Source organism: Oryx dammah, unplaced genomic scaffold, assembly GCF_014754425.2.
Source record: "Oryx dammah isolate SB20612 unplaced genomic scaffold, SCBI_Odam_1.1 HiC_scaffold_17, whole genome shotgun sequence".
Lineage (NCBI taxonomy): Eukaryota > Metazoa > Chordata > Mammalia > Artiodactyla > Bovidae > Oryx > Oryx dammah.
Genome location: NW_024070201.1, coordinates 21660998 through 21674161, shown reverse-complemented (window position 1 = coordinate 21674161; position 13164 = coordinate 21660998). Strand labels below are relative to the sequence as shown.

At 35.6% G+C, this 13164-nt stretch overlaps 1 protein-coding gene across 3 annotated transcripts in view; it reads left to right on the top strand.

Moving 5' to 3' along the window:
* IL18 (interleukin 18) overlaps positions 1-10117 on the top strand; it is a 28425-nt gene extending 18308 nt beyond the window's left edge. The window contains exons 3-6 of one of the 3 annotated variants that reach the window (XM_040257988.1): positions 280-291; positions 4346-4480; positions 5290-5423; positions 8004-10117. In XM_040257988.1, the coding sequence (XP_040113922.1) occupies positions 280-291; positions 4346-4480; positions 5290-5423; positions 8004-8225 (503 nt within the window). In that variant the 3' untranslated portion in view covers positions 8226-10117. The remainder of the gene's footprint in view (positions 1-279; positions 292-4345; positions 4481-5289; positions 5424-8003) is intronic. The other 2 variants (XM_040257990.1, XM_040257989.1) reach the window with 2 other exon arrangements.
* Positions 10118-13164: the final 3047 nt, after the last annotated feature.

Sequence of the window (13164 nt, the reverse complement as noted above, 5' to 3'; positions counted from 1 at the left end):
TTATAAAATTTCTTTTTAGCTACAAATTTAAATTTATGAATCCTAGATTTAGGTTTTATACCTACCATACCCAAGAACATACCAAGTCTAATTAGCTTCATTTTATGGAAACTTTTGGATGATTATATATTTTTATGGAGGCCAGCAAAGGCCATAAGCAGTAAGATATGGGTTAAAGAATACAGAGGGGCAGAAAAGAGTAATAAAAGGGTTTGTGAGAGGACATTCTGAGTTTAAATATAGAATTAACATATTTTGTTTCTTTTTTTCCCCCTTTAGCTGAAAATGGTGGTAAAGTATAACTTTATTTCTTTTTCTTTGCAAAATAGATAGCTACTTGAGTAAACATCCCACAGACACATCCATAATGCCATTCTCAGCTGATAGAAACTGATCCCAGTCTATTTGAGAAGCTAATATTCCCTCAAAGGAATGTGGACTCACTAGCACTGCCTCGGAATAAAGACGACTATAAGGGATACAAAAAAGAATTTCCAACAAAATATGTTTCTCCCAGCTTAGGAAATTCTCAGCTATTAGAATCTCCAAAATAGACCTTGCCTGTTATGCAGATCCTGAGATTAGCAGCAAGTCATGTGTTCTCTGGTGTATATAGGAACAGGGTACTGAAGAATGAGAATTGTTGCCTAAAATCAGGAACATCTTCCTTCTTCAACCCTCCCCTTCAGAATGGTCTGGAAAGAAGCCTGGCAGGTTCCCAGGGTGCAGGGAATTCTGGAAGTAGTGGAGAAGGGGGAGGGTAGAGCAAACAGACCAGTGAGGTTGAGTCAGTAAGTCTTCCTAAGAAGTGAATGTACCCAACCCTTGTCCCTCTGGCATTCGGAGAGGCTCATACCCATATAAAGCCTATGATCTCCTAACAGACCCCCAAATTATTAAAGGTCACCAGTTTCTCATACTTTTCCTTAAAAATAGCACTTTCCCCATTCATAGTGTGATCCCTACTAGACTAAAAATAGAAAACAGGAACTTTTGAAAAATACTATTCCTTCAGCTTTCTTTCTCCAGATTTATTGCGATACTATTGTCATATAGCTCCTCATGTTTCTGGAAGATTGCTCTACACCTCTTTACTTGATTCAGCAAGTACTGGCATCTGTATCTCTGGCACTATGTTAGGCACTCCGATACAATGGTGAGCAAAACAAAGTTCTAATGGGAGAAGCAGGCCCATTAGGAAGGCAATTGGAATGTGGAGTGTTAGAAAGGCCGGGGATGCTATGGGCGCACATAGAAGGGCACCTAACTTAGTCTAGTAGATTCTGGAAGGGCAATTTGAAGGAGGTTCAGAATTGAAAAGTCAATAGGGGTTAGCCAAGAGAAGGTATTCTGGGCAGAGAGATGAATACATGCAAATATCAAGATGCAAAAGAAAGCATGGCATGTATAAGGACTCGAATTAGTCAGAATGGGAATAGAGCAGCAGTAGGAAAATAATGAGAGAGGAATGAAAAAATAGGATGCAGATTGATAAGTTTCTCTTATTCTGATATATGGAATCTCAGCCTTATGTTTGGGTTTTGGGGATTCATTAAGCACAACATGTATGAGGTAGGATACAGATTAGTTTTTTATAACAAAGAGATCCCAAAATATAGTAACTGGATAAGATAAAAAAAAACTTCTCTTGAATATAAATCCAAGTAGGCAGCAGTTCAGTATTTTTATGGCTGGATACAGCCTGATGATATTGGAATCTAAACTTTTTCTTTTTCTCTTCCATCATCCCCTAGTTGTTGAACTCATCTACATACTTGAAAATCTTCATCACACTTTCTGAACCTATATCCCAGCTAGCAAGAAAGTGTTCAAAATAAGAGGAAGACAGGTCCACTCTTTTCAAAGAAAGGCTCTATTTAGAAGTTGTAAACATTAAGTCCACTCATATTCCATTGACTCAAATTTAGTCATATGGCCCAAACTGCAAGGGAAATATGGAAAACATAAACTTTATTCAAGGTGACCATGTCATTCATTAAAATTGAAAGATAACATGATCATATCTCTGAATGTTAACTTTAGTTAAGATTGAATTTTAATTCCTTCTAGCTTCTATTCTATAAAGAATTGCCATGTGGACAATAAAAGGGTGATGCCAATTAAGAGGCTATTATTGTAGTCCCTTTAAGAAATGATGGTGACATAAATTAAGATAGGCACAGTGGGGTGCCATTGAAGAGCTGTGAATGGATTAAAAACAAATGTGGAAAAATCAATAGGACATGTATTTTGAAGGGGATGGAAACAAAGAAAAGATGATGCTTATGTTTTTTCACATAGGCAATCTGTACTATTCAGTGAAATAGGAAACACAGGAGGAAGAGCAAGGTAGAGAGGTTTGAGAGGCAAAGAGGAAGACAGATGATAGATTTAGCTATGGTGAATGATGATCTTATCTGTATGACTTCCTAGTGGAGATGTCCAGTAGATTTTTGGACATGTGGTTCTAAACTCAGGATAAAAATTTGAGCTGCACATGACGTGAGAGACATGTAGAAATGTCATCTGGAGCTATAAGAGTAACAATGACAAATTGGAGGAAATGCATAGCATGAGAAAGTAAAAGTCATGGACTAAATTCTGAGGAATACTTATATTTAAAGGATTCAGTAGAAAGAGAACCTAATAAAGAGCAGAGCAGAGTAGCCAGAGAGGAAGAAGAAAAACAGAGAATGCCATGGAACCCCAGGAGAGCGTTTCAAGATGGAGATAATAGGCACTGTGTTGAATTTTGCAGCCTTGAAAATCAATAGCCAGAAAGCATCTATTCTAATTAGCAACAGGGAGTTTGGTGATCTTGCTGAAAGCAGTTTGATGGAAAAATGGAGCCAGTGAGTAGAAGCTTGCAATGAGTAGAACTGTGAATGGAAAGTAAGGAAATGATACAATTCTTACCAGAAGCTCAGCTACTACAAGGAGGGAAGAAACAAGACAGGATTTAGAGTGGGATTCTGTTGATGGAGGTGCTTTAAATCTCAAAATGAAAAGCTTTATGTTGTTCTGATTATAAAAATATTTGTTTATAATAAATAATTCAGGCAATGAAGATAAGAAAATTAAGAAAAATTAAAACATGAAAATAACCTCAAAATATTCATTGCTATTATTTTGATGTTTTATACATATGTATTAATAAAATACCATACTTAATCTTCTTTTTCTAATATAATATACATAGACATCTTTCCATGGCAATTAATAATTATTTTAAATTATAATTATACTAAATTCATGATAATTCATAGTAAGGAAATATCAAAATCTATTGAATCAATTCCCAACTGATGAACATTTAAGTTGTGTCCAGTTTTGTTTTGTTTTTTTTCAGTTTGTTTTTATTATTAAAGTCATCCCATAGGGACTTCCCTGGTGGTTCAGGGGCTAAGCTCCAAGCTCCCAATGCAGGGGGCCTGGGTTCAATCCCTGGTCAGCGAACTATATCCCACATGCCGCAACTAAGAGTTCCCACAATGAAGATCCTACATGGCCAAATAAATAAAAATTTTTTAAAAAGTCACCCCATAAACATTCTTGTAGATAAATATTTACACGTTTATCTGCTATTTCCTCAGGATAAAATACAGTAAGTAAAATTGCTGAGTCGACAGAAGAGAGGGAATGATTGAGTCATTGAAAGTACATGTTACACACAGATGAATTTGGCCTTAGATACCAGAAGAGGCCCCCTCTTCACATATCCCTTGGGACGAGAAGGGTAGAGGAAATAAGAGGTGATGCCCTAGTTAAGTTTGTAAGTGAAGTAGCAGGAAATCATTTGCTGAAAGTGAAAGCAGAGATGATGGTGTAGAGATCCTGAGGAGAATGAGGAAGGCTTCAAATTGCAGCTATGGACTATGGAAGAGAATGTTGAACCAGAAAAGAAGGTTCCTTATAGCACCAATTTGTACATTTGTATGACTGGTTACCAGCAGTGCATTCAGCAGCCAGGTTTAGAGTTCTGCAGTGGAAAAACAAATGAGTTTGGGATTTAAGACAGTGGCAAAAGGGTACATTTTAAATGATGAATCATGAGGTCCAGGCTGCATCGAGAAGGAAGGGAAGACAGGAAGAAAATCGAGAGTCAGGAAAAAGTGAAAGAAAAGTGTTAAGGAGACTAAAAAGATAAAAGATTGTGGTCAAAAGCAGGATATTCGAAGATTTTAAAAATAGAGTAGTTCTGAGTGATAACATGAATCAAGGGGCCCCTGGAAGTCCATTGAAAAACCCTGTACAATTTTACCTTAGCTTCTAATACAAAAAATTGTATGCCTATTTGTAAATTTGGGAAAAAAAAATTTTTAATGAGATTTCATGTGCATTTTAGAAGACCTGGAATCAGATCACTTTGGCAAGCTTGAACCTAAGCTCTCAATCATACGAAATTTGAACGACCAAGTTCTCTTCATTAGCCAGGGAAATCAACCTGTCTTTGAGGATATGCCTGATTCTGACTGTTCAGGTATTTTTTAATATACATTTGTAAATATGGAAATAACAACCTACTTCTTCTTATTCCATTTAACTGCTTACATTGTCTGTGACAGACAGTAGCTTACATGAAAAGTCATAGTGGTGTAATTTCACTGACAAGAAACTTTATAGGGAATCCATATTTTTTAGTTGGGCTGAAAAAATGATGCAATAAAGATAGTGCTGGGGTCATGCTGTTTGAACCTATCCTTGAATCATCAACCCCTTCACTATAATAGTATTAACTCTATGTGATCTTCATTGAGTTGGATCCTTAATATCTGCTGGTGATAGCTGAAACTGCTGATAACATTTTCAAAACTAAACATTAAATATAAATATATAAGCACTGCAAGTAAGTCTATCTTCCACCAGAAATTTAGAGTGCCTTAGAAAATGCGTAAGTTTACTGTGCCTTCCAGGGTATGAATTTCAAATATGAGACTTTAGGCAGAGTTGGAAAAGTGAATGGTGCACTCTTGAAAAATGCTGAATTTTTATCTTAACAGATAGAGCTTTAATATTCTATTTAGTGCTTAAAAGTTAAAGACAATCTTTTAAAATTCAGAGTATTTCTAACATACTTAAAAAGCTGCTGTATTTGTATTATAATACATACTTAAATATGTTTTAAAGAATGTATGAATCACTGTATATAGTCTCCTGCTAAGTGGCTGAATCTCAGAGTATGGGATTGGAAATGTGCCTATTAAGGATTACCTTTTGACTAACTCCTCTAAATACTTATTTGCAAAAATTCTTCTAACTAATGTTCTTATTCATTAATGTTTGTTTCAGATAATGCACCCCAGACCATATTTATCATATATATGTATAAGGACAGCCTCACTAGAGGTCTGGCCGTAACCATCTCTGTGCAGTGTAAGAAAATGTCTACTCTCTCCTGTGAGAACAAAATTGTTTCCTTTAAGGTAAGACTGAGCCTTAATTTGTTTTAGTCATACTTATGTGCAAAATTAGAAAGCCCAAATATCCACAGTCCCACCTTTTGTCTGGACAAGAATAGCAAGAAGTAGAGAACCATTAAAATTGTTACTGAAAATTGTTAAACTCTTTAACCTACTGTAGTAACATCATAGTTTTTTGGAGTTTGCCATAGGGAAAGAGGGTCTTCAACACTTGTTTCATAATCCAGGTCTTCTGAATAATCAACCTATAGATAAACAATAACAGAATAATTTATGAATTATTTTATTTTAAGAACTACATGTGATTTTCCAGAATAAGTCCTGCTACAAGAAATGAAGTTATTAGTTCTTCTGTAAACCCTCTACTGTGTAAACTATGATGATAATATTTTAACCCCTAATCATTTTTTTCCTGCTTCTTAGCCTAAGTCTTGCTATAACTTTGCAACATAACATTCAGTTGATATATATTATTTTTAATGTTAATCTAAGTGAACAAAATTAATAGGATCAGTTGTAAAGCAATGTATGATGTATCTCAAAGCCAGATATAAATTCTTTTTGGCCACTGCTTTTTTCTCTATTCTCCATCATTTTTTTTCTCTATTTTTTCCATTATTATTAGATAAACAACCAACTATAGATATGGGTTGACTCAGAAAACTTTCCTCCCAGTGAGAGCAGCCAGGGGATGCTCACATATTGGCAGTATTTCAAAAGTGAATCTCATGTCATGAAGACTTTCTGAGTGGAGATTTGCCAATAAAGAACTACAATAAAGATCACCCAGTTCCCACTGAGAGTTAAAGTAAGACCTTCACAGACATGCAAAGAAGCAACTTGGGACAGAGGGAAAAGCCACGCTAAAATATAATCCAAGTAAGATCAGTGCATCCGTAACAAATAGAGCCTCCAAAACAAAACCCTTAGCCATTCCCTTTCAAGCAAAGTACGACCCCTTCAAGTGACAGTGTGGAATCCCTGTTCCCTGATCTGACAGTCAGGAAGCTCAGTTACTGTAATGGCTTTAGAAGCCTGGAGGTAGACAGGCAGGGTGGAGAGGATTAAGCAAGTTGTTACTTAGCAACAAAATCAGAAGGGAAGGAGGGAGATGGCCAAGCTCAAGCCATGTGGGATAGAGGAAAACTAATTCAGCTGCGAGACAGAATCAGAAACTGGGAGAAGCCTGATCTATATGTAAGTGGGGGCTTCCCTGGGGGCTCAGATGGTCAAGAATCTGCCTGGAATGCAGGAGACCCAGGTTCAATCCCGGGTTTAGGAAGATCCCCTGGAGAAGGGAATGCTACCCACTCCAGTATTCTTGCCTGAGAAATCCTATGGACAGAGGAGCCTGGTGGGCTATAGTCCATGGGATCACAGAGAGTCGGACATGACTAAGCAACTAACTCTTCACTTTCACATGTAAGTAGACTCTTACTGAGCAACTGGGGGCAGTGTCAGGAAGATGAAAATAGTTCTTGACAAATAGAATGGGAGAACTAGTTTATAGTGTCATTAAATCAGATTCACACTTGTTGATAAAGGACAAAGGTCAAGAGTTATAGCTTTATAAATTCCAGTTGAGAAGTTTAGGGGGGAAATCCAGGTCCTTTCAGGCATCTAAGGAGGATACCAGGATGCTGTTTTGGGTTTGGAGGTCTCTTTGTCAGTCCTTGGTTAGGATCATGAAGATCTTTGCTACCAGAGGGTGAAAATAAAGTTCAAATATTCTACTGGTTCTGGGATTAACATGGAAAGAACCTGAAGAGGTGCTCACATTTTCTAGTCCATCCTGAAAAGTATGCCTGATTCGGTAATGGGGAAAGCACAGGCAGTACTGTCAGTTAAGTGACCAGCAGGGCTATAGTTTCAAGAGATCTAGCCATTCTTTGGAAAACCCCATTCTGCCACTGAGATGTAGGAATCACCATCTGACCTCCCAGGGCAGGGTCCAGCCAAGAGACAGACTACTTCCAGGACAGAAATTCAGGACTACTATGGAAATGAAATGCTTGGCAGGGAAGCACCAAAAGTTGCTGACCAAGACCTGGAACAAGTGACAGGTCTATTTATAGCCGGTTTCGGTTCTTGTCTCCACTGAAGGAAGCAGCTGAGATTCCTGCTCCTTCCTGTCTCTCTCACAGTTGGTTCACAAACTGGAGCTACCCTAGGCTCATGGCTGAAGGTCATCAGTGTCTACAGTTGTGAATGGTTGAAGAAGACAAGACCTGATATTAGCCTAAAAAGGCTGTGGTCTTTGCTGGAACTCAGCTTCATCTTGAGCAGATAATGGACTCCACTGAATGGGAAAGGAGAGAAGGAAATCATCTGATGGATATATTGGGAAAAACAGAGGCCTGGACCTAAATGTGCATTACATAGTGGGGAAAGCCAAAGTGGTCAAGAAGAGTGGAAGATTAGAGATTAACAGGGAGAGGAGATCAGTATTCCTACATTCAGAGATTTTTTTCCTTAATTCTTGAGAACATAAACTTCTTTAGTTCTATGCAATATTTCAAAATAAACTGCGCATATTCAAATCAGTCATGTCCTACAAAAATTAAGCAATTTTTTTCTTTATAGGAAATGAATCCTCCTGATAACATTGATAATGAAGGAAGTGACATCATATTCTTTCAGAGAAGTGTTCCAGGACATGATGATAAGATACAATTTGAGTCTTCATTGTACAAAGGGTACTTTCTAGCTTGTAAAAAAGAGAATGACCTTTTTAAACTCATTTTGAAAAAACAGGATGATAATGGAGATAAATCTGTAATGTTCACTGTTCAAAACCAGAACTAGAAATTAAAATGGCATAGTTTGAACTGTCTGAGTTTTTACCTTTCAAAAAGATTATGAGTTTGAATGTATAATTATAATGATTAAATGAATAATGATCTCAAAGATGTCACTGAAAAATTAATAATAAGCTTTTGAAAAATTAAATTGACTTCCTCTCATCCAGGTGAATATAATATCTCTATAGTGTAAAAAGAATGAATAGTTTGAAAACACATTGTACAGTGTTAACTGGAAAATAGATTATATTCAATAGAAATGTTTTGAAACTTTGGGGTTATTGGTCCTAATGATGAATAAAACTGATACTTGAATTTTCTAGTTTTCAATAAGTAATTAAAACCTTAAATGTTAATTTTTGTATTCCTTTCAAAGTCAGGATATCTTTAAAAGTCAGATTGATCCTGAATCTGGCAACATATAAAAAGGATTACACAATCTGGTGAAGTACCATTCAATCCAGGAATGCAAAGATGGTTTAATTTTTAAAATCAAGTAATATACCATATTAATAGGATAAAGGATAAAAACCCACAATCATCTGAATAAATGCAGGGAAAGCACTTACAAAATCTAGTTCATAGTAAAAGTTCTCAACAAACTTGAAAGAGAAGAGAACCTCTTCAATGTGATAAATGGCATCTATGAAAAGCTAATGCTAATATCATACTTTAATGGTAAAAAAAAATGCAAGAATTTCAGCTGTTGCAACTTCTGTTTAACATCATGCTAGAGGTTCAAGCCAATAAAATTACAAGAAAAAGAAATAAAACATATCCAGATTAGAAAGGAAGAAGGAAATGTTATTTGCAGACAGCATGATTCTAAATGTAGAAGATCCTAAGGAATATATACCCATGTGTTTACACAAACCCCTATTAAAATTAATAAACAAGTTCAGTGAGGTCACAGAATACAAGATTAGTATACAAAAATGAATTGTATTTTTATATATGAGAATGAACAATCTGAATACAAAAATAAGAAAGCAATTCCATTTACAATGATATTACAAAGAATATGACATATAAATAAAGTTAGCAAAAGAAGTATAAGTCTTAAACACTGAAAGTTTCAAAACAGTGCTGAGAAAAATTAAATATGTTCTAAATGGAGAGATGAGACATTTCATATTCACTGTTTGGAAGACTCAGTGTTGTTAAGATGGCAGTTCTCCCCCAAATTGATCATTAGATTCTACTCAATCTCCACCAAAATTCCAGCAGGTTTTTTTGCAGAAGTTGACAACCTGTGCCTAAAATGTATGTGTGTGCTCTGTGCTAAGTCACTTCAGTTGTGTCTGACTGTGACCCTATGGACTAGCCTCCCAGAACCCTCTGTCCATGGGAGTCTCCAGGCAAGGATACTGGAGTGGATTGCCTTGTCCTCCTCCAGGAGATTTTCCCAACTCAGGGATCAAACCCGTGTCTCCTGTGTCTCCTGCATTGCAGGCATATTCTTTACCTACTGAGCCACCTGGGAAGCAGGAAATCCAAAAGCATGGAATCGCCAAAATTTTTTGAAAAACAAAAAAGTTGGATAATTTTCATTTCCTAATCTTAAAATTTAATATGAGCTACAGTACTCAGAATAGGTTGGTATTGACACATGGGTAAACATATAGATCAATGGAACAAATTTGAGAGTCCAGAAATAAACCCCTATATATATGGCCAATTAATTTTTGACAAAAGCAATTTGATAGAAAAGGAGAGTTTTCAACAAATGCTGATGGAACAACTGAATATCCACATGCAAAATGAGCAAACAAAGAGACGAACTAGACCCTTCCCACTATATTCAGAAATTGATTCAAAATCAGAGATTTTAATGTAAAAACTGAAGTTGTAAAACTTTTAGAATAAAACAGGAGAAATGTCAAGAACTTTGAGTTAGGCAAAGGCTTTTTTTAGACACAACCCAAGAAGCATGATCTGTAAAAGAAAAAGTTTAATCAATTGAATTTTATCAAAATTCAAAATTTGGGAGTTAAACTGGATGAATGGTGCAGAGGACCTCTAGATAATATCTTTGCAAGGTCCTGTGATTCTTTATTATTCCAAATTTTAAATTTTTTCAAAAAATTTTTATTCAAAAGATGTCATTAAGAAAGTAAAAAAGCAAGCCACAGAGACAATATTTGTAAATCAAATGTATGGCAAAAAATTTGTATCCAGAAAATACAAGGAAGTATTCAATTCAATAAAAAGACAATCCAATTTTTTTAATGGGCATAAGATTTGAATAGAAATTTCTCCAAAGAAGATATACAAATGACTAATAAGCACATAAAATGATGCCTAACATTATTAGCCACCAGGGAAGGTGTATTAGTTATTAGGCAAATGCAAATTAAGACCCAATAAGATACCACTTCACATTCACCAGAATGGCTATGATCAAAACAATAGAAAAAGGAGGGGCAAATTAGGGGTACAGGGCTGAGATATAAAGCACTAGGTATAAAATAGCTAAGAAACAAAGACATATTAATATTATATAGCACAGAGAATTAGAGCCATTATCTCATAATAACTTTTAATAGAGTATAATCTGTAAAAATGCTTAATTACTATGCTGTACATGTCGTGTTGGATATGACTCTTGAGAGTCCCTTGGACTGCAAGGAGATCCAACCAATCCATCCTAAAGGAGATCAGTCCTAGGTGTTCATTGGAAGGACTGATGCTGAAGCTGAAACTCCATTACTTTGGCCACCTGATGTGAAGAACTGACTTATTGGAAGAGACCCTGATGCTGGGAGGGATTGGGGGCAGGAGGAGAAGGGGGCGACAGAGGATGAGATGGCTGGATGGCATCACCGACTCGATGGACATGAGTTTGAGTGAACTCTGGGAGTTGGTGATGGACAGGGAGGCCTGGCGTGCTGCAATTCATGGGGTCGCAAAGAGTTGGACACGACTGAGCGACTGAACTGAACATATAAAATTAATATATTGGGGGGCTCTGAAAAGTATTTATTTTTTAGTTTTTAAATTTTTATTGGAGTATAATTGCTTTACAATATGTGTCAGTTTCTACTGTACAGCAAAGTGAATCAGCTAACATATATCCTTTTTCTTTGGATTTCCTTCCCATTTAAGTCACCACAGAGCATTGAGTAGAGTTCCCTATGCTATACAGTAGGTTCTCATTAGGTATCTATTTTATACATAGTATCAATGATGTACATATGTCAATCCCAATCTCCCAATTTATTTCACTCCCTCTTTTGGTATCCATACATTTATTTGTTCTCTATGTCTGTGTCTCTATTTCTGTTTTGTAAATAAGATCATCTATACCAATTTTTTCAGATTTCACATATATGCATTAATATATGATATTTGTGTTCTATTTCTGATTTACTATGCTCTGCATGACAGTCTTTTGGTGTCTCTACAAAGGACCCTATTTCATTCCTTTTTATGTCTAAGTAATATTCCATTGTGTATATATACCCCATCTTCTTTATCCATTCCTCTGTTGATGAACATTTAGGTTGTTTCATGTAATAACAACACTCTAGTTGTTACAATAGCGTGTCCTGGCTACTATAAATAGTGTTGCAATAAGCATTGAGGTACATGTGTCTTTTTGAATTGTGGTTTTCTCTGGGTATATGCCCAGTTGAAGCTAATAAAGTATTTTAAGTTAACTGTATCTAATCTAATGGAAGCCTGGCATGCTGCAGTCCATGGGGTTGCAAAGCATCAGATACAACTGAACGACTGAACAACAACACAATACTTAAGTTAGTAAAAAATTAATAAATAAAAAGACAATAACAAGTGCTGACAAAAAAATCTGAAGAAACAGGAAATCCCATACACTGCTGTTAGAAATATGAAGTAGTAGAGTCACTTTGGAAAGCAATTTTGCAATTTCTTATAAGGTTAAGTATAATTTTTTCATATGGCTCAGAAATCCACTGCTACATATCTACTCAAGAAAATAAAACATATGTTTCCATGGTTATACATTAATGTATATATATTAATGCTGTTCACAGCAGCATTATTCATAATAGGCAAAAAGTGGAAAGAGCCCAAACGTCCCTCAACTAGTGAAGAGATAAATAAAATTTAGTAGTGCTGTATTGAAATATCAATACTAATTTAAAAAGTATAAAATACAGATAAATACTACAACATGAATGAACTTTAAAAATATTATGTTAAAAAAGTCAAATACAGAAGATTGTGTATTATGTGATATTCTATCTATATACAATGTCCAGAAAAGACAAATCTGTCATGACAGAAAAGTAGGTTCATGTTTGCCTAGAGTTGGGGTGGGAATGGGGATTAACTGTAAACAGATATGAAAAATCATACCGGGGAGAAGAAAATGTTCTAAAACTGGATGTGGTAGTGGTTGCACAACTTGGTAAACTTTCTAAAACTCCTTGAATTGTATCCTTAAATTTGGTGAATTTATGGTATGTAAATTATGCCTTAATAAAATTACTTTTACAAATTCCATTTGATTGACTTTTTATGTTAACTTTTATTATTTTTTCCTTACTATAAAATTAAGACATATTTGTTACAGAAATTTTAGAAAATACCGTGTAACAGAAAGAAGAAAATTCAAAGTGCCCATTGCTTCCATCTTCAGACAACCATCTCTGACATTTTGGCATAGGTCCTTAGTTTTCCTTTCTATAAAAACGTGAGCTGAAAAACTAAAAACTCCCTGCCCCTTGATCTAGACAGAATCTGCTGTACCTTTTCAATAATTTTTCAAAGCTTCACTTGAAATCTTGGACATACAAAGGGATAGCTTGAACTGAGTCTTGACATAAGGGATGGTTCTGCATAAGGAAAGAGGAGGCTCTGAGAGGGAGAGCACAATGAAAGTTCTAGCTTGAGTTTCCTGCCTTCCTACAAAAAACAGAGTCTACTACAAGGACTTGTGTGTAAGTAATTTATTTTGGATG